Consider the following 21,660-nt stretch of genomic DNA (forward strand, 5'->3'; position numbering starts at 1 on the left):
TGAGGCTGCAGTGTACCCACTGCCCCACCATGCTGCCCTTGTGCAGAGAATTTTATTACAAGTTATTTAAATCTCCAAATAACAAAAAATATATTTTATTTACATTTTTTTTACATTTAACAATACAGAAGTGATAATACAAAACAAAGAATGTGATGTTTGAAGAAGTAACTATGGAGAACCTATTGTGAATGTGGCGTGGGCCGCGTGAGGCGGCCATTTTGTACAAATGGGTCGCCGGAAAAAAGTTGGAAAAAAACACTGGACTACAGTCAGACCTAGCACAAAGGAAGTTGGTTGTTTAAGGCTAGTTGTCTCAGCCACAGGACATCCCTGCAGAGGTTTCTCACAGTAGTGTCCAAGGCCCCGCTATCCTCAGTTACTTTATCATTGCCCTCCCTCCGTGATAAAGTTAGAGATGGAGATGTTCAATTTGCACAGTGTTCAGTTCCATCCACAAATCATAAGATTCAGCAAGTCCTGGACCACTTCCAGCTTGGGCTACTAAGCAGCAAGTGCTATTCATGCTGCATAAGCACCAGGGAATGAGCATCTCCAACAAGAGAGAGCAATATTGCCTTCCCTTGACAGTTGATGGTATTACCATCACTGAATCCCAGCATCAACATCCCCAAGGTTGACCAAACACATAAATACTGTGCCTACAGGAATGCATCAGAGACTGAAGATTCTGCAGAAACACTTCCCTAAGGCTGTCCACCATCTACAAGGCACAAATCGGAAGTGGAATACTGTCCACTTGCCTGGATGAGTGTAACACTCAACAACATTCAAGAAACTCGACACCATCCAAAGCAAAGCATCCCACTTGATTGGCACACCATCCATCACTTGAAAGCTTCATTTCTTCCCATATGGATACACAGCGGTGGGAGGCTCCTTCAACAATTCCTTTCATTTCCTGAGAAAAAGGGTAGCAGGTGCCTGGGAACACCATCATTTGCAGTTCCCCATCAAGTGCCACACCACGCTGACTTGGAAATATATTGTTTTTTTAAAAATATATATTTTATTGACATTTTTCAAACAGAGATTTTCCGTTTTTACAACATAATAAAGGAATATGCATTAAACGTTATTTAAATAATATCTTAAATTACCAACAAATGAAAAAAAGAGATAAACAAAAAGCAAATATCAAATAACAACTGGCAAAAAACAAAAACACAGGATAATCATCCCCCCCCCCCCCCGGGTTGCTGCTGCTGTCCTTTCTGTTTTTCCATTATCGTTCCGCGAGATAGTCAAGGAACGGTTGCCACCGCCTGGTGAACCCCTGAGCCGATCCTCTTAACGCATATTTTATTCGCTCCAGTCTTATGAACCCTGCCATGTTGTTTATCCAGGCCTCCACATCCGGGGGCTTAGCTTCTTTCCACATAACCTACGCCGGGCTACTAGGGACGCAAAGGCCAGAACGTCGGCCTCTTTCGTCTCCTGCACTCCCGGCTCTTCTGCAACCCCAAATACAGCTAACCCCCAGCTTAGTTTGACCCGGACCCCCACCACCTTTGAGACCACTCTTGCCACACCCTCCCAGAACTCATGCAGTGCCGGACACGAGCAGAACATGTGGGTGTGGTTCGCCGAGCTTCCCGAGCATGTTGATTCCCAAATTTCTTTCTCTGTCAGTCTGGCCTCAATAAAAGTTGAGACGGATTCGCACGTAAACAGAAGTTATTTATTTAGCTTGCAAGCTTGAATCATCTTACAGAAATGTAAGAGACATCCAGCTTCTTACATCCCAGAAAACGACTGAACTAAAAGACAAAGGGATCTCTGCAAAATCAATTCAAATGGTATCAAGTTTCACATACTCGACGGACATAGGTCAGCCTATGTCCCTCCTGACCTGTTCGATCTATTCTGATTGGCTCACTTCCAATCCCTTTCTCTGGCCCCTATCAATGCAGCATCACTCTCATAGACCCACCTCTTCCTGCTTTTTCCATGCGGTCTCGAATTCCTTTGTCCCTAACTGCAAGAATCAAAGTGGCTTATTTCTACATTACATTAACTAGTAACTCTAAAGTAACTATTTTATATCACATTCGTCATTCCCTCCTTTTATCATTCCATGATAACCGAACTATCCAATCTATAGCTACGGTTCCTCATCTAAAAAGATCCGTCGCTGCATTTCCAATTCCTGCCTTAGCCCTCCTTCATCTGCTTCACCCTCATGGATTTTAACAGTTAAATTTTTTTTCTCGGTGATTGGGGCGGTGATCTGATCTAGTGCACCCCGCATTCTACCCATCACACATTTAAGGATGGCCAGGCCCACAAAGATGCAGCCGATAGCTACCACTAGATACATGGCCATATTTATCAACCAGTCCTTCCATCCTCCAGATCCCCAGTTACCCCAAGAGTCAGGATCCTGCATCCCGTCCAAGTGATCCCGTAAGCGATCCTTAAATTTAGTAATGTTAGCGGTCAAGTCTTGAACTCCCATGATACACTTGCCCTGTACTATGGCGCATACCCCACCCTCACGGGCCAGAAGATAGTCAAGAGCATACCGGTTCTGCATTGCAAACAACCGTAGCTGAGACAACTCCTTGGTTATTGCCCCGAGGGCTCCCAAGGTTTCATTTCCCAAGATGGTAAGGCCGCAAATAAAATAATTCCGATCACTAACAGCCAAGGAACCCCCCACACCTCCCAGTGTCAATACGCTCAGAATGCCCCACCCGGCTGAGTGGCCCCGGTTGGGTGCAAGAACCTGAGGTTTTTTCCAGTTCTCGCAAAATTCAGCAGAGACTGCCCGGCGTGCTAACTGATTATGCAGGTTCCACGCTGAAGGGCAGGGGACTATGGTAGGGACTAGAGTCCCTATAGCAATTCGGCGGGGAAATGGGGTGACAAAACGTTGGTCGCCGTACCATTAAATAAAAAGTAGTATCCTTGTTCCGTGTGGAGACTAGCATCACAATCAGCATATCGGTTGCGTAAGGACCTCCCAGTAGCCCAGTTTATCCAATTTTGAAATGCCCATTCGGGCCGCCCAGCAATGCAGAAAGCCCTATTCCCAACAGTGATATGAGAGACATTCGCCCAGCCACAAAGGAGCTGGAGGCCAGCGTTCAATGGAACGCAAGTGGTGTTATAACAAACGCATTGGCCAGACGCCTGGGTGATATGGCACCTCCTGTCCGTACAGGTGGGAAACAGACATGTTATATTTGTGTCCACCTCTACCAGCAAACAGCCATATCCTTCACTGCTGAAGCAATTCTCGTACGACCGGGAATCCCTATTGGGAGTGAAGTGGCTAGGTATGTACGCCCTCCACCGTCGCAGCCTATCGTACTGTGAATGGGAATTATCCCGAGGGAGGGGAAGGCAAATAGCCGGTGGTGCTGAATCCGGATCGTAAGGAAGAGTGACTTGCTCGGGCAATGGCTCGGAACGCTGACAATGAACCACCGTTTGGGGAGTGCCCCAAAGCGGTGAAACAGAAAATAACCTAGACACCGCTGCGGGGTTTGGGTAGCAGACAACCCGTCCCTGGCCATACAGACGGTGGTAAATCTGGTAGAAGAGATTCATACTACCCGGGTTTTCCTCAGTTTGGCCTTTAATTAACTTAAGTGCATCTCCCGGTAACCTACGTTCTAGCTGTACTTCCCTTCTCACACGCCCCGTCCTCTCTCTAGTCCCTTTCTCTTTCTCATGGTCTCTTCCTACACTCTTCTGACAGCCTGATGTTACCTTTATTGTACCACTTTTAACACATCCAAAATCAAATTTACATGTATTCCAAAAACAAGGCAATGTCCATATAATGTTCCCTTCCCATCGCCGGGACCGGTGCAGCTGCTTCATGACTCCCGCATTCTCCTTAACTTTGATGACCTTCCATGAGTCGATACCATGTCCTCGTATATGGGGGCAGTGAAGGACATCACCTTTGCATAGGTGATGTATCCTTGTAGATTGGTTGGGGCTACACAGATACATAATATTCCCCTTTTCCATGTCCATCGCCAATAACACGCCAAGCGAAGTGAGGCCAAATATCAGACAGACGATGCGTAGCCACTCCATCATGCTCCACACCTGTAAAATAGCACTGGAGAAGGGAGGCAGGTTAGTATCCGACCTTTTACAGTAGTGGAGATGGACTCAATTTACAGTGATGTAGGTGGACCCAAGCACTTCGCCCCTCCACTTTAACTGCTGTGGGGGTGGTAAGGAGAACTTGGAAGGGCCCATCCCATCGCGGCTCCGACCCCTTCCTAGTCCAATTTTTGACCATGACATAACTACCGGGCTGGACTGAAAGTGAGCTAGGTACTGGGGCAATGGCTGGTGAGCCGCACGGACTGGGCCATGGAGTTCCTTGAGCACTTGCGTAAGGGCTAGAACATAGGTGGTCATTTCCTCAGTCATCTGATGAAACTGAACCCGTCTGGGAACCTGCAGGCTCCAAGGAGTTCTAAGAGGCCTGCCATAAAGAATCTCGGCGGGAGAGAGCAGGGCTGGTCCCGCAGGTGTAACCCGCAGCTGGAAGAGGGCAACGGGGAGCAACTTAAGCCATGTCAGTCCCGTGTCTGCTCTTAATTTAGCCAATTTAGTTTTGAGGGTCTGATTGTGTCTCTCAACCACCCCGGCTGCCTGCGGTCTGTAAGCACAGTGTAACTGCTGGCGTATGCCCAACTGGGAGCAAAACTCTTTGTTAATTTGTCCAATAAAATGAGGCCCATTATCAGAACTTAACTGAGCTGGTATACCGTACCGGGGAATGATTTCCCTCATCAAGACTTTAACCACAGTAGCAGCTTTACTATAGATAGTCGGATACGCCTCGACCCATCTGCTGAACACATCCACAATGACCAAAACATATTTGTAACATTGACACCTTTCCAACTCAATGTAATCCATTTGGAGCGTCTCAAAGGGACCACTGGGCAACGGGGTTTGCCCCTTCCCACAAGGGATACCTTTTCCGGTGTTATATTGCTGACAAATCAAACACCGATTACTGATACTCTGGGCCAACCCCTGCATTTTAGGGTGCCACCAAGTGTCCAGCAACAAATCACTAGTCCCTCGAGCCCCACAATGAGTTGCAAAGTGTACACATTCGATGACCCATAAAGCCAGTACATCAGACATACAAGTCTGATGTGCAGGCGTGGTCCATAAAGAGGAAACAGAATCATATGTACAACCTAACCGTTTCCACATTTGTTTATCACTCTCAGGAGCGTCCTCCTGTAACCTTATGACGTCTGGCATTGGCTTGTCAGAAGCAGACACATTCATAGTAGATCGTTTAGTCTGACTTAACATTTTAGGCACTTCACTTGCTGAATTTGTGCGGCTGTGCGCGCTGCACGATCTGCTCGTTCATTACCAACGTCAACTGGGGTTGTACCATTCGTGTGGGCAGCGCATTTAATAACGGAAATCTGCGCTGGCAGAAGGAGGGCCTGCAGTAGGTCATTAACTAAACCCCGGTGGGATATTTGACCACACATAATCATGTCAGGTTGTTCTGACGAAATGTCACTCAAATCGCCCCTTATTGTGGTAGTTTCCTGAATCAAGGCTAAACAGTCGTGGCCAGGTGCGTCTTCATGGACAGGGGGACCACTAAGAAAACAGGCTGGATTGATAGTGGTACAGTATTTAAATGTCAGACGTGGATTGTTCAAAAGGTATATCTCATACCTATTCTGACGAGCTGCGGTAAGATGCTGACCATTCGCCCCATATCCCTGGCATGGTACTGGTCATGGACCTGACGTGTAATATGAGGGCTTACCGAAGCTGACTGTGGCCATAAATGTGGTGATATTGTAACAAAATCGGCTGTACCTTCTTTTCCCGTGACTGTGGCTGTAACCTTGACTGGCCATTCGGTCTCAAGTAATGGCCGGTATTTGTCCTCCAACTCCCTGTTTCGTCCAGTTCTGTCATAGGCCAGGGTAACGTGATGCAGTGACTGTTCAATGTCTAACGTCCACCACTGGGGGGTGATAGAAATATAGCACTGTTGTCTCATCCTCCTCTTCGCTGATCCACCCACCCAAAGTCACTATATTGGAGCTCCTGCTGGTAAACTACCATTTCTGCCGCTTGTTGGGATCGCAGATCATCCTTTTTCATTACATACTCAGTCTTAACCTTTGTAACTGAGCCTCCTTCTTGGCCTACACCCTCCTTCCAGTAAAATCTGACTGCCCTTGCCATCTGGGAAGGGTCGTTCTCTGTCCAATTCATGTTATTACATTTCACAGCAGTAACCACAGAAGGTGGTAGGCAATGCATTAACATAGCACAGTATTGAGGGGAATTCTGACCATTTTGATACAGCAAATCGCCTGACTGCCCCCGGTAGATTTCATTAAAACGCCCCAGAAATTCCTATGGCTCGTCAATCTTCCTAGGTTTTAGGTCTAAGATAACAGAAAGATTTATGGGCCTTTGAAATGTGCTATTCAACGCATTCAAGATCTGTGTCCTTCTTTTCTCTATTTGCTCACTTTTTTTTTTAAACTTAAAAATGTTTGAAAATTCAAATTGAATTACTGCAACTTGCAAGCTTAGCTCTGATCTCAACTCAGAACTAAATTTACAATTTGCTTAACACAAACTTGTATAACATTTACAACTTAATTATTTCTTTATCTTAACAAGTTTTCTTTTAACAAGTTTTTTTCTGTTACATACACATAAGTATTAGCAAAATCAACTATCATAAGTATTAGCAAAATCAATTATCATCTCCAGATTGACACTTTTTAAAATGGTGTCCATGATCTTCTTTAAGTTTCTATTAATCTCCAGATAAAATGAGATAAACCTTATTTCAAGTAAGTAAAATTTAAGATTCTGGCAATTTCAATCAATTGCTTTCGAAAATAATAACTTTTATCAAAGAGGTGGAGAAACCCACTGGTTTCCTTTAATTAATTCAAAACGTAACTTTGCTGGTGTTCACTGACTCAAAGGAAAGGTATCCGATTACACTGCAGACTGGTGCTGTTATCTCAAGGCCTGAGTGAGAAGCACTGTCTGTTTTCAACTCCGCCTGCTGCTGTTAACCCTTTGAGAGACTTCTGCTTCAACCAATATGCAGCATTCCTCACAATCTCAACTAGACCTCGGAACTTTACAGTCCAAGGAGACAATTTTAGCTTAATCAACTATATATTTAAAACACTCACACATAGAGTTGAACCATCTTCAGATTTAAAAACAGTTATACTGGACTGAACCTTCATTAATTAAGTCACATCAGCCTCTGAACCCTGATAATAGACTGAACCTTCATTAATTAAGTCCCATCAGCCTCTGAACCCTGATAATAGACTGAACCTTCATTATTTAAGTCCCATCAGCCTCTGAACCCTAACCCAAGCCGAAACAACAATATGAAATCCCATCAATTAAAGTGCTAATCCCCAGACTGACCTGTGATTTCGTCGAGGCGGTCTTTCTGTGCCAACCGCGAGTGACCAGACTAATCAGACGATAAGAAGAGGGGAACAATCAATGCGCGGTCGTTTTCCAGTTCTACATTGAGGGCCCTTTGTTCCCCATCTTCCTGTTCATAATCAGTCTAATTCTGATTTCGCAGTTGGATCAGGATCGCCCAGAGAAATCCCGGTTTTCGGCACCAAATGTTGATTCCCAAATTTCTTTCTCTGTCAGTCTGGCCTCAATAAAAGTTGAGACGGATTCGCACGTAAACAGAAGTTATTTATTTAGCTTGCAAGCTTGAATCATCTTACAGAAATGTAAGAGACATCCAGCTTCTTACATCCCAGAAAACGACTGAACTAAAAGACAAAGGGATCTCTGCAAAATCAATTCAAATGGTATCAAGTTTCACATACTCGACGGACATAGGTCAGCCTATGTCCCTCCTGACCTGTTCGATCTATTCTGATTGGCTCACTTCCAATCCCTTTCTCTGGCCCCTATCAATGCAGCATCACTCTCATAGACCCACCTCTTCCTGCTTTTTCCATGCGGTCTCGAATTCCTTTGTCCCTAACTGCAAGAATCAAAGTGGCTTATTTCTACATTACATTAACTAGTAACTCTAAAGTAACTATTTTATATCACATTCGTCAAGCACCTCCCACACCTATCCTCCACCCCAAAAAACCTGCTCAGTCTTGCTCCCGTCATATGCGCCCTGTGTAGAACCTTAAATTGAATCAGGCTAAGCCTGGCACATGAGAACAAGGAATTTACCCTGCTTAGGGCATCTGCCCACAGCCCCTCCTCAATCTCTTCCCCCAGCTCCTCTTCCCATTTTCCCTTCAGCTCCTCTACCATCGTCTCCCCCTCGTCTCTCATCTCCCTGTATATTTCCGACACTTTACCTTCTCCAACCCATGCCCCCGAAATCACTCTATCCTGGATCCCTTGTGTCGGGAGTTGCGGAAATTCCCTCACCTGTTGCCTCGTAAATGCCCTCACTTGCATGTATCGGAAAGCATTTCCTGGTGGCAACTTATATTTTTCTTCCAATGCTCCCAAACTCGCAAACGTCCCGTCCACAAACAGGTCCTTCAGCTTCCTAATTCCTGCTCGCTGCCAACATTGAAATCCCCCATCTATCCTCCCCGGGACGAACCTGTGGTTATTCCTTATTGGGGACCACACCGAGGCACCCGTCACTCCCCTGTGTCGTCTCCACTGCCCCCAGATCTTCAAGGTCGCCACCACCACTGGGTTTGTGGTGTACCTTTTTGTGGAGAACGGTAGCGGCGCCGTCGCCAGCGCTTTCAGGCTTGTTCCCTTACAGGACGCCATCTCCAGCCTTTTCCACTCCGCACCTTCCTCTTCCCTCATCCACTTACGGACCATCGACAAATTGGCGGCCCAATAGTAGTCACTGGAAATATATTGTTGTTTCTTCACTGTCGCTTGGTCAAAATCCTAAAACTCTATCCCTGTCAGCACTGTGGATGTACCTACCACATGGAGTGCACCACATCAAGGTCACTCACTCACCACTACCTTCTCAAGGGCAATTAATGATGGCCAACACATTCTGAGATCCCCTGAGTGAGTGAAAAAGAAACTCGATGATCAAATTTACAAAATCCAGATTTTCCATTGGCATTTCATGACTGGTTCTACCTGCACTACTGTCTTTTAAAAATAAATCTTGTGTAATCAACATCCTAGATTTTTCACTTCTCCAATTTTATGAAATTATATATTTGTTTTTGCTGTTATCTTGCTAGATTCTACAGCTTCATATATATTTACATTAAACTGCATCTTTTATTGTTTTGTTCAGTCCACTAGCCGATGTCCTTTGACTCTCTGTGATGAGCTTATGCCTTTCTACAGGTTCACTGATTTTTATCTCACATTATATGGAAGTCGAAGGGCCAAATGTCCTACTTCTATTTTCTATATTTCACCCAGAATGGTGTATGATTTCTTGGTTGTCCCCTTCTTAATTTTTGAACAACAGGTGGCGTACTAAACTAGATTTACTAAATTGTTTGCCATTTCTGTCATGACCTTCTACTTCCAGCTGTTAAGTTTATTTCTACTAGAGTGCTCGCTTTGGCAGCACATATAGAACCTTAGTTAGGCCACACTTGGAGTATAGTGTTCAATTCTGGTCGCCACACTACCAGAAGGATGTGGAGGCTTTAGAGAGGGTGCAGAAGAGATTTACCAGAATGTTGCCTGGTATGGAGGGCATAAGCTATGAGGAGCGATTGAATAAACTCGGTTTGTTCTCACTGGAACGAAGGAGGTTGAGGGGCGACCTGATAGAGGTATACAAAATTATGAGGGGCATAGACAGAGTGGATAGTCAGAGGCTTTTCCCCAGGGTAGAGGGGTCAATTACTAGGGGGCATAGGTTTAAGGTGAGAGGGGCAAAGTTTAGAGTAGATGTACGAGGCAAGTTTTTTACGCAGAGGGTAGTGGGTGCCTGGAACTCACTACCGGAGGAGGTAGTGGAGGCAGGGACGATAGGGACATTTAAGGGGCATCTTGACAAATATATGAATAGGATGGGAATAGAAGGATACGGACCCAGGAAGTGTAGAAGATTGTAGTTTAGTCGGGCAGTATGGTCGGCACGGGCTTGGAGGGCCGAAGGGCCTGTTCCTGTGCTGTACATTTCTTTGTTCTTTGTTCTTTGTATACTAAAATTGGAACGATACAGAGAAGATTAGCATGGCCCCTGCGCAAGGATGACACGCAAATTCGTGAAGCGTTCCATATTTTAAAAAAAAAAAGTTTTATTTCTACTAGAGCAAGTATAAACAAATCAGAAAATACGACAAATTAAGACTCTGACTTTGTGAACAATCTGACCTAATTGGTATGTATTCAGGGTTTTGGAAATAGTCCAATTGATGATTGCCAGTTTTGATTTTTCTGAATCTTATCCCACCCCGCGCATGCGCATACATGGGAATGTAACACTTAACTACATCAGCATTAAGGGTCAGGTGCCAAGTAAGGACACCAGGGCAGTACGTCAGCAACTTGCTTTAACCTCTGCCTCAGATAGGTAACTCTTGTACACCTGGTGTAAATTTTTCTGTTTCCTGTACCAGCCGTCCTTGTTATCTGAGTGAGACTACCAGTGTAGTGCCAAAGAGTTTTGTACTGTGGACCCATATCCATTATGAGCTGCGCAGTTCACTATATTTTGCATTCTGTCATGAGGACAAAATATACCCTAATTCTACAAATCTGAAATCTTGATAAGGAACAGATGGGTTAAAAGCTCTGCTACGGTCCACCAAATTATCCCCTTTTTTAAAATCTGAAACTAAATTATATAGATGAAGTTGAAGTCCTTTCTATGACTTTCTTCCCATTGATTTAAAACTCCACTGCCCCTCAGCAGAAGCAATGTAGTGGATTAAGGATTGACCTTCCACTACCTGATCTGAAGCCAACTCCGATTGTCGGGACAAGTTTTTTATTTGTTGTCCTACAGTGAATAAATTTGGGCCCTGTCAATAGAATTCCTGCTATTTGTTTTCCAGTAGCAGGATATGACCCTATTTAATGGGATAGAGCCAGAGTATGGCCAGACCTCCTCGTCTACAACCATACCATGAGCTTGGGTCTCGACTTTTTTCTTTTGATCCAGCATCACTGACACAGTATTTAATGAGGGATAGGATACATTCTGGAAATACAGGATCAGAGATATTTCAGCTGTTAAAACCAACCTCCAGTAAGATCCTGAAATCATTTCAATCATTGTAGGATTTCTGCAGATGCATAGGTGTTGGAGATTGAGGTGGGCGGGGTTGGTGGAATGTGTGAGGTGACCCAGGAGTCATGAGTGAATGGTATTGATGGAGGAGAGTTTGTGTGTCACGCGCGCTCATCTCTGTGCTCCTTGGATTGAAGAAGCAAAGCTGGGATCGGGGACCACATAATGGAAAGTGACTGCAATGGAAGAGAGTAAATATTTTGTTGACTCTGAGGCTTTTCTATTGTCTGTTTCATTTTTACTTCATCCTGCTTCCTGTTGTGATTTTTTTTCAGTCTCATCTGTGAAGTGTCAGTTGTCAATTCCTTGTATAAATACAACCTAACCGTTTGTGATTTCTAGATTCAGTGGTTGAGGGTTGGCATAGTTTGGATTTTGCAAGGGTACTTGATGGGCTTTCACATCATGTGCATCATTATGTAATCTTTCCTTGCACTTGTCGTACTATATTATCCTTTCTAAACAAGCTTCTCGGCCTTCACGCTTCTTGGCATGACCACGCAGACGCGGTAACTTAAAGAAACTGACTTGTGCGCTGGATCATTTTGGGTTGCAGAATGGCTTCGCAAACATCGAGTAATCCAGACTCGAAATATTAGCTCCACTGTCTCACCATTTGCTGAAATTGTCCAGCATTTTCTGTTTTTGTTTCAGATTACCGCATCCGGTCATTTGCTTTTATTTATTTTTTTTGGAAATGTTTTTATTAAGTTTTTAACATTTTTTTTACAACACATACAAGCCAAACACCAACCCCATACAAATCCCCCGCCCCCCCCACAACCTTCCAACCTGTGCAAAAACAATAAAGAAAATAACCCCCCATCCCCAGCTACTTATTTCCCACTAACAGTGACCAATTAAATATAACAACCTCCATCTCTGGTAGAACCCTTCAATCGACCCCCTCACGGTATATTTAACCTTCTTGAGGTGAAATCCCCTAGGCACGCTGAAACACTCGACGTGTTGCCAACCAACAGCTCATAGTGCCCTGGGGTTCACCTCGGAACGGAAGGGCAGTTGGATCGATCTCCGGCTGTCCTTGTGCCATCTGACTTTGTTGTGGGCCAATGTCTCTTGTGAGGACACCGAGGGGGCATCGTGAGCCGCACGCGTCGCTTATCGCGGGGATGGGAGAGTGGGGGGGGGGGGGGGGGGAAGGAGGGGATTTGGGCTTTAGTGCCAACCCACCCGTGTGGCCCAACGTTGATCTTGCGGGAGGGAGGGGGGGCTTGTCAGGGGCATCTCACCCCTCCCCCACCCTCGAGTCAGCCATTAGCACCATGGTGCAACGTACCTTCACCACCAGTTCCAAGGCCCCAGGCCCACCTAAGATGGCCATCTTCCCCACCCAATGGGTGAGACAAAGAAAATCCCCTCGTCACTTGTTAGCTCCCTACTCTTCCCCCTCCCAAACAACGCCTCTAGCCTCATCGAGCCTCGCCAAACTGGCCCAACAGGTCACAACCTCTTCCCCCACACCACTCCCGTTTACTAGCCTACCCTTTACTGCTAGCAAATCCCATCAGCCCTCCTCACGCCAGTCCCAGTTCTTTGTCCTTGATGAAGGCCCTCAGCCTGCTCTGGAAATCGTGATCCCTCAAATCCAGCGTAACTCTCAGCCTTGCTGGATACACCACCCCGAACTGCACACCCTTATTGTAGAGCTCTGTCTTATTGAAGACCGGCCGCCGCTTCGTCAGCTCGGTACCAATGTCCTCGCAGATGAGCACAGTGTGCCCATCCCAATCAATGTTTCTCATCTTCTTGGAGTACTCCAGGACATGCTCCTTCCCCTGGTAACTTGTGAAATCAAGCCCAAAATCTTCGGAAAGAACAGGCAAAAAGGATCAAAATACGAGGACCATGGCAGGAGCCACCTTTTGTGTACCCTACTGTCACATGTCATCACCATTTATTTGCTTTTATTTTGATTGTAACCCAGTTGTGTTTGGAAATTGTTGTATTGGTCTTTGGGACGTTAATGAATGAATGGTAGGGCAGATGTATGAAATGCACAAGCATTCTTCACTCGTGTAGTGTAAAATTAGCGTTCCCATCCACTGATCAGGAACAGTGATTTGTTTAATGTTTTACCATCCCGGTAGTCACCATGTTACAATGATAATAGAATTGTTCACAAATTACAGCAATAAATATTCATTCTATAGCTAGTTTTTCCTGGAACAGGTCATCAACCTGTAACCATAGGCCATCACCTAAGGGGTGTCACTCACTTCAAGCATGTCTGACCAGAAGACTCTCCTACTCTTGCCGCCTACCATAGGCATATTGGAAGGATTCAAAGCTTAATAATCAACCTGTTTGACACTTTATGAATTCATCTTCTGTTGCCATTGAGTCCTGGAGTGGGACTCGTACCCAGAGCTTCTGGCCCCGAGGCAGAGCTGCTACCCATTGAGCCACAAAACCACCTCAAGAATACTGCTAATGGGGAAAATCATCTCTAAAATTGGAGATTTGTTTTTATTGCCTTTCCACATTAGTAGTTTAACAGCACATTTGCAATTCTAAACTATTTGAACTTTTCTAAGTATCTAATGGTCAAATTGGGATCTCGTGAAAAGATGTCTAGTGATACTGCATGAAATGTAGAAGTGCAGTTCAAAGGGAGTAATGCACTGTTGGAAGTGCCATCTTTCGGATGTGGACCCCATGGACTATTTCAAAGAGCAAAGAGGTATCCCCAGTGCTCTGGCCAATGTTTATCCATCAATGAAAATGACAAAAATAAATCTTTTGGCCATTAAAACATTGTTGTTTGTGGGAGTTTGCTGTGGACAAATTGACGGCTGCGTTTCCTACATTACATGGTGACTACACTGCCAAAAGTACTTAATTGGCTGTTTAATGCTTTGAGATGTCCAGTAGGTGTGATGATGCTATCTGAATGCAAGTCTTCCTTTTCCTTTCTTTCATTCCTAGACCACCCAGCAGAAGTCAGCAATGCATGTTCTTTTTGAAATTAGAAAATAGATGATTCAGCTAATTTTGCAGCATTTTATGGACAGCTGACAGAGTCTTGCATGAAATAAGTTTTGTACAAACACACTCCGATGCCGCGTCCTCCCGCGATTCACCCAAGCGGCGAGAACGGCCCCGTTGAGTTCTGCGCGGCGCAGGCCGGAGAATCGCCCGGGACACCCAAAATGGCGATTCTCCACTACACTCGCTATTCTCCGGTCCAGATGGGCCGGGCGGCCTACCCAAAACGACGGCTTCCCGCCGGTGCCATCCACACCTGGTGGCTGCCGGCGGGAACAGCGTGGGAATGCTGGGGAGGGCGGCCTGTGGGGGGAGGTGAGGGGGGTTCTTTCACCGGGGTAGGACTCAAAAGGGGTCTGGCCCACGATCGGTGCCCACCGATCGGCGGGCTGGCCTCTCTGAAGGAGGACCTCCTTTCCTCCGCGCCCCGCAAGATCCATCCGACATCTTGCGGGGCGGCCTCGGGGAGGACGGCAACCACGCATGCGCGGGTTGGCGCCGGCCAACCCCCGCATGCGCGGGTGACGGCAGTTACGCAGCGCCGGCCGCGTCATTTAAGCGGCGCCACCCGGCGCGCGCTGATGACGCTGCTTTCGCGACACCCCCCCCCGAGTTTCTCGCGGCCCCTATCCTAGCCCATTTTCAGGCCCTGAATCGGTCGAGATCGGGGCCGTTTCACGCCGTCGTGAACCTCAACAGCACTCACAACGGCGTGGGCACTTAGCCGCGGGAGCGGAGAATCGCGCCCATACTGTCTACCAGACAGTATGGGCTGTTAGGAATTGTTTCCTACACAGCTTTAATAGCTTCCTAACAACCGTTTTTAGCAGTGCATTTTAGCCATTAATTGAGTTTGTGTTATGCTATTCACCTTTCTGTTCCCTGAATACATTTTCAATTAAAAATGCAGTGCAAATATCTTTAGCCCACTCCACTTCTTCCCCTCAATTCTCTGCTGCCAAAATGCATCATACTTTTGTTCTTCCCCAGTGGCAGGCATGCAATATGTTCCCAGACTTTTGTTGATAGGTTTCCTGAATTCCACTTAGAAAAAGAGAGAGTGAAATAGTGGCTATGGGTGATTTAATCAGTGATTCTTCTCTCCTCTTCCCTGAGGAAGAAGGGGTAACCATTTGCTCAACACCACTCGCTTGCTACCTGAGAAATTTGACCCACAAATCTAAGCCACATCACAGCACCCAACATCATTTTGAATTGCTCATAAAATATATGTTAACTTGGGAAGTAATTTTGAGTTTAAAATCTGTGCAAAATAGGTAAACCTCCATTTCCAATAGTACGTGGTTAGAATGGTTGCCCTTTGAGTTTTTGTCCATTCAAGCTAAATGGAACTTTTTCGCAACTGGTATCTTAAGGTGATTTGGCGGCATGGTGGGCCAACATATTTTTTCCAACTCCTAGGTTCTGGGTTTGAATATAGCACCATACTAAAGGCATGAAGCTTTTCCCTTTCTACCAATATCCTAAATGAAATAATATTTAAGTAGTGTTAACCCAATTCCTAAATCCTTGGCACAAAACTGTCCAGAATTCAGCACCAGTTTACTGTCCCACTCAGATCACAAGCTGGAGTGGAAAAAGAACAGGTGATCCTATTAAATCATCTTTTGGGGAGGTAACAGAGAGGTGTCAATGGTAATGCAGTAATGTACAATGATGATGTAATTTAACTGGAATTTCAAAAGGCTCTTAGTAGAATAATGAATACGGTTAGAGGATGTGAAGTCAGGGGACAAGGGGCAGATTGGATTGCTGATTGGTTTTGAGAGAGAAAGCAGAGAGTTAGAATAAAGGGTGGTTATTCAGAGTGGCAGAAGGTGGGAAGTGGTGTTCTACAGGATCAGTACTGGAACCATGGCTGTTCACAATTTACATTCACGATTTGGACTTTGGAGTGAAAAATAGAATTTATTGCAAAGAACAAATTGAGGAGGATATTCAATATTGAGGAGGACGACAACACATTGATTGCAGGGGGACATTAATAAACCTGCAGAATGGACAAATAATTGACAAATGAGGGTCAACACAGATAAATATGAGATGGTACATTTGATAGGAAGAATAGGGAGGTCACCTATTACTTGGAACGTGCAAGTCTAGGTAATGTAACAAAGGATACAAATATGTCTTTTTTTTAAATTTATTTTATTACAAATATGCATCAAAACAGATTACAGCGAACAAACACCCCGGGAAACATGCTTCCCTACAATCAACTATACAGTATGTACAAAGTTTTCCTCTTTTTCACCCCCCCCCCTCTTCTGCGACAAACAGCCCCTCAAACACGGTCACAAACACCCCCCCCCTTTCCTCAAACCCCCCTGAAGAGCCCCTTAACTCATACTTTATCTTCTCTAACTGCAGGAAGTCGTACAGGTCACCCAACCAAGCCGCTACCCCCGGTGGCGATGCCGACCGCCACTCCAGCAAAATTGGCCGCCATGAAATCAGAGGGGCGAAGGCCAAGACATCGGTCTTTCTCCTCTCCATGAGCTCCGGCTTCTCTTGAGACCCCAAATATCGGCACCAAAGGGCCCGGGTCCACCTCCTCCTCCACGATCCTGGCTAAGACTGTGAACACTCCCACCCAGAATCGAATCTTCCCAATTTTTCGCAACCCCAAAACATGTGCGCGTGATTCGCTGGCCCCCACCTACACCTCTCACACTCATCTGCTACCCCATGAAAGAACCCACTCATTCTTGTCCGAGTCATATGCACCTTGTGCACCACCTTAAACTGTATCAGGCTCATCCTTGCACAAGAGGAGGTCCCGTTTACCCTACGCAGTGTCTCACTCCATACTCCCCAATTGATCTCCCCTCCCAACTCCGCTTCCCATTTCTCCTTGATCTTCACCACCCCCTCACCTCCCTGCTCCGCCAGCCACTTGTATGTATCCCCAATTCTTCCCTCCCCTTCCACATCCGGAAGCAGCAGTCGCTCCAGCAAGTTGTATCCCATCAACCTAGGGAACCCCCTCCAGACCTTTTGCGCAAAGTCCCTAACCTGCAGATACCTGAACTCTCTCTCCCTCGGCAGCTCTACCCTCTCCCTTAGCTCCTACAGACTAGCGAACCCTTCCTCCAAATACAGATCCCTCACCTTGGCCAGCCCCACTTCCCTCCGTCTCCTGAATACACTATCCATCCCCTCCGCTCAAACCCATGATTCTCACACAGCAGCGTTAGCACCGACATCCCTTCCACCGTAAAATGCCTCCTCAACTGATTCCATATCTTCACCGTGGACTGCACCACCGGGCACCCTGAATACCTACTCGGAGCCATTGGCAATGCTGCCGTCACCATAGCCCTCAAACTAGACTCCTTACAAGATTCCTCCTCCATCCTAACCCATTCTATCCCTTCTCCTTCCCACCACCGCCGCACCTTGTCCACATTCGCCACCCAATAATAATGAAGCAAGTTCGGCAACGCCAACCCCCCTGCTGCCTTTGCCTCTGTTGTAGGGTCCTCCCCACCCTCGGCACTTTCTGCACCCATACAAAGTCAGAAATGATCGTGTCCACTTTCCGAAAAAAGGCCTTTGGTATAAAGATCGGGAGAGCTTGAAAGATAAACAAGAATATTCATTTTCACCCTTGGACCCATCCTGCCAGCGTTAAGTGCAGTGTATCCCACCTCTTAAGATCCTCCCTAGCCTCCTCCACCAGCTTCATTAAGTTCCACTTGTGGAGCCTCGTCCATTCCCTCGCTACCTGAATCCCCAAATACCTAAACCTGTCCCTCGCTTTTGTAAATGGCATCCCCTCTAAATTAGCCTGCTATGCCAGCTCATTCACTGGGAATACCTCACTTTTCCCTACATTCAGTTTGTACCCTGAGAACCCTCCGAACCTCCCCAGCAGGTCCAAAATTCTTCCCATACTCCCCAACGGATCAGAAACGTACAGCAAGATGTCATCGGCATAGAGCGACACCCGATGCTCCCTCTGTCCCCTCATAATCCCCCGCCACTCTGCTGGTACATCACTAAAAGTTGTGCCAAAGGTTAGCAAATCCAAAAGTAGGGCAGTTGTTTTTTTTTCATTTAGAGTACCCAATACATTTTTTCCAATTAAGGGGCAATTTAACGTGGCCAATCCACCTGCCCTGCACATCTTTGAGAAAAGTAGGGCAGTTATGCTAAACCGATGTCGAACCTGGTTAGACCACAATTCGAGTACTGTGAGGGGTTCTGGGCACCATATCATAGTAAGGATGTAGAAGCATTGGGAGTGAGTATGGAGACAATTCACAAGGATGATACCAGAAATGTGTGGGTATACATATCAGAAAAGTATTGACAAACTGTGTCTCTTTTCGGTTCCAAAAAGAGGGATGACCTAATAGAGATCTTTAAAATTATGAAAGGCTTTGATAGCGGATGCAGAGAGAATATTTCCTCTGCATATCTAGGGCATATCTAGAGGCCATCAATCAAAGAGAGTCACCAAGAATCCAGAAGAGACCTCAGAAAAATCTTCTTTCCCATAGAGTGGTAAGAATGAGGAACTTGTTAACACAGTAAGTGATTGAAGTGAATAGTATAGATGCATTTAAGGGGAAACTACATAAGCATTTGAGGGAGAAGGGGATAGATGAGTCGAATCATAGATTTAGATGAGGCAAGATTGGAAGAGGCTTAACTGAGCACAGGCATTGGCATGGACTGTTTGGCTGAATGGCCTGTTTCTATGCGATATATCTATATAATCGTGTTGCATAAGGGCAGAGGTTCTCAACCAGGGGTTTATGGAGCCATTTTGCTCTGAGAAAATTTAAAGGGGTATGCCAAAAATAACCAGAGAATGGTCTATTGTCACGTTAGTCTATTTTATCTACACAATCGGAATCTGAGTCAGAACAAGTGGCGGGGGTGATTTCTCGTCAGTCACGAATGCATCCATTGAGACTGAATCAAAAATCCGGTACCTTTATGTTTGAATAGGATTTGGATGAAGTGGAGGTAGAATGAGAGAGAGAAGACATGAAAGAGCGAATAAGCAAGGTAGAGGTTTGGATACGATGTGTGGTGGGAGACGTCAACGAGAAGCGGGTAGAACAAGAAGATAAGACACAGTCTGAGAATTGGTGCTAGAGAGGGAGAGAGAGAGAGACTGGGACTTAAAGCTTGACGTTTGTTTCCCCAGTGGTGTGATGATTTGGGTCAACTGAATTGGCAAAATTCTCCCATATGTCCATATTTTCTTCATGTTTCTCATTTTTTCTTTTTTTTTTAAGTTTCACCTTTCACGTGTGACCCTCCATGTTGAGTTACTGTCTGCTGTTACCATTAGATACACAAATGCTTGGTTACGGTATAAATAATTTTCAGTTTGGAATGATAAGCGCAAGATCTTTCTGGTCAGTCAGAATGTGGAGGAAAAAGACAATCTTCGCCAACGGGAAAGGGGGAAAGATTGGAGTATTACTGTCAAGTTCTAAGTAAACATAAGTAAGAAATATGTATGTTTAATTAGATAACCAGTTTTAATACAGAAACAATACTCAGGATCTTCTTTTATAAAATAAGAGCAGGGCTTCAGAGACAAAACATTGGGAACCCTTGCACTATTGTGTGATCTTCTACAATGAGGTAGACTTTTGGGATAGAAGAAACAAATTGCGCGACACATGCCTGATCTAAAGGCGCATTATGTTGACACTAAGTGCTGTAAACGGAAAAGTGTTGCAGGTCTCATCACTGACCAAGCTTCCATTCCTATGAAAATTCTAGATAAAACATTCTCCTCATGTTCATAAAAATAGATGGCATTAATAAATAAGGGTGTCAGTGTGGAAAAAATTGAGAATTACAGATAGAAATTTAAATGTTCCAGAAAATTGAACATTATTGTTGTTGTAGAGTGCAAGGATATTTCGCTGTCTAAATTGCTGGCTTTTAAAGCAGACCAAGGCAGGCCAGCAGCACGGTTCGATTCCCGTACCAGCCTCCCCGAACAGGCACCGGAATGTGGCGACTAGGGGCTTTTCACAGTAACTTCATTGAAGCCTACTCGTGACAATAAGCGATTTTCATTTCATTTCATTTTCATATCAAATGCGTGGTGTTCACTCCCTCTCTAATTACATGTTTTGTTGAATGGACTGTACCGTCTAAAGATTGTGACTTGTATCTCTTGTGATGTACTTAGGCACTCAATCACAGGTATCAGGAAATGCTATCAAATTTTAATTGTTTACACTTGTTTTCTTCCTTTCATCTCTGGGCGTGACCACCTACCTAATAGCATGCCACGTGGTTGCTGGTAAAACAGGAAGTAGGGTAAGTAATCATTGCAGGGAATTTTTCTTTGTACTTGTTTTGCAATAACTAAAGTCAGCATCTGAAACTGCTTTCATTTTCAAAGAAGCTATTCTTTGAAATTACTTAGCATTTTAAAAATTGGCTAAAACTTTTTCTGAAATTGAATGTCTTTCCTTATTTGAGAAACGTGTCAATTTTGTCTTTAATATGCGATAAAGTCACTTTCTGCTTCAAACCTGCATTTTCCAAACTCTTTAGTTCATGTGAACTGACAAAAATGAAATTTGACAAACCACTAATTTCAGATGTTGCTTTTACATAGTCACATGGGATAGAAAGGCTTAAACATTGATTAATCATCAGTGTCTGTGGAGAAAATTAACACTTTCATAATTGGTTTTAAAAAAATGTTTTTTTTTTGTATTTGTGGAACATTTTGCCCAGTGAAAGGCAAGGCTTATTTGTGGTTTTTAATGTGTGATTAGTCCTTTTGAGGACTTCAAGCATTCTTTTTGTGTAAAGTAGATCTGGTTAAAAGAAAGGCCTCCAGAACCATTTTAAGTCAGTGTAAAAATCCAGTGGCAAGTCACTGAATGCTTTAACGGGCTAGGATCCTTCTCAAATCATAGCTTAAAATAAATAAAGGATGACCTATTGCTCAGAGCAGACGAATTGGAAAATTCCTTATTTATTAGTTCACTTCTGTTCCTCATTTCTCCCTGATACAGTAAAATGCTTTATGATCTATTTGGCACCATTACAGTAGTTTTGCTCTGTATTAGCTAATATAAAGCACACTTTTGTGGATGAGATTGGTTGCTCCCAAGTATGTTTTATTTTGTGTCAGTAATGAGCTTGAGAATTGGTGGAGCTCAACTGATTGTAAGTCCTGGAAGTAAAGCAAAGAGCAGGGGAGAGGAAAAGCAAGAAACTTTTAAGAGTCGGTAATTTGATAAAGGCTTTGGATGTCAAATTGAGAGCAACATGTGAGTCATTCACAGTCTCAGAAGAGAGTTTATTGATTCATATATGGAACTCGAGTCAGTTTGCTATATTTTTCGTACTAATGAGAAAAATGCCATTTTATTATCAAC

General features: G+C 44.8%; 1 protein-coding gene and 1 non-coding gene across 5 annotated transcripts in view; both read left to right on the plus strand.

The window, feature by feature from the left end:
• Nucleotides 1–21,660, plus strand: part of pus10 (pseudouridine synthase 10) — a 100,954-nt gene that overhangs the window by 25,651 nt on the left and 53,643 nt on the right. For 3 of the 4 annotated variants that reach the window (XM_072507800.1, XM_072507801.1, XM_072507802.1), the window contains one exon: nucleotides 20,550–20,584. The exons of the other annotated variant lie outside the window; for it this stretch is intronic. In XM_072507800.1, coding sequence (XP_072363901.1) covers nucleotides 20,550–20,584 — 35 coding nt within the window. The remainder of the gene's footprint in view (nucleotides 1–20,549; nucleotides 20,585–21,660) is intronic. 4 annotated transcript variants of the gene reach the window in all.
• On the plus strand, nucleotides 10,146–10,249 carry LOC140430576 (U6 spliceosomal RNA). Its single transcript, XR_011949460.1, has one exon. It is a non-coding gene; the product is annotated as a U6 spliceosomal RNA (small nuclear RNA).

Source organism: Scyliorhinus torazame, chromosome 1, assembly GCF_047496885.1.
Source record: "Scyliorhinus torazame isolate Kashiwa2021f chromosome 1, sScyTor2.1, whole genome shotgun sequence".
Taxonomy (NCBI): domain Eukaryota; kingdom Metazoa; phylum Chordata; class Chondrichthyes; order Carcharhiniformes; family Scyliorhinidae; genus Scyliorhinus; species Scyliorhinus torazame.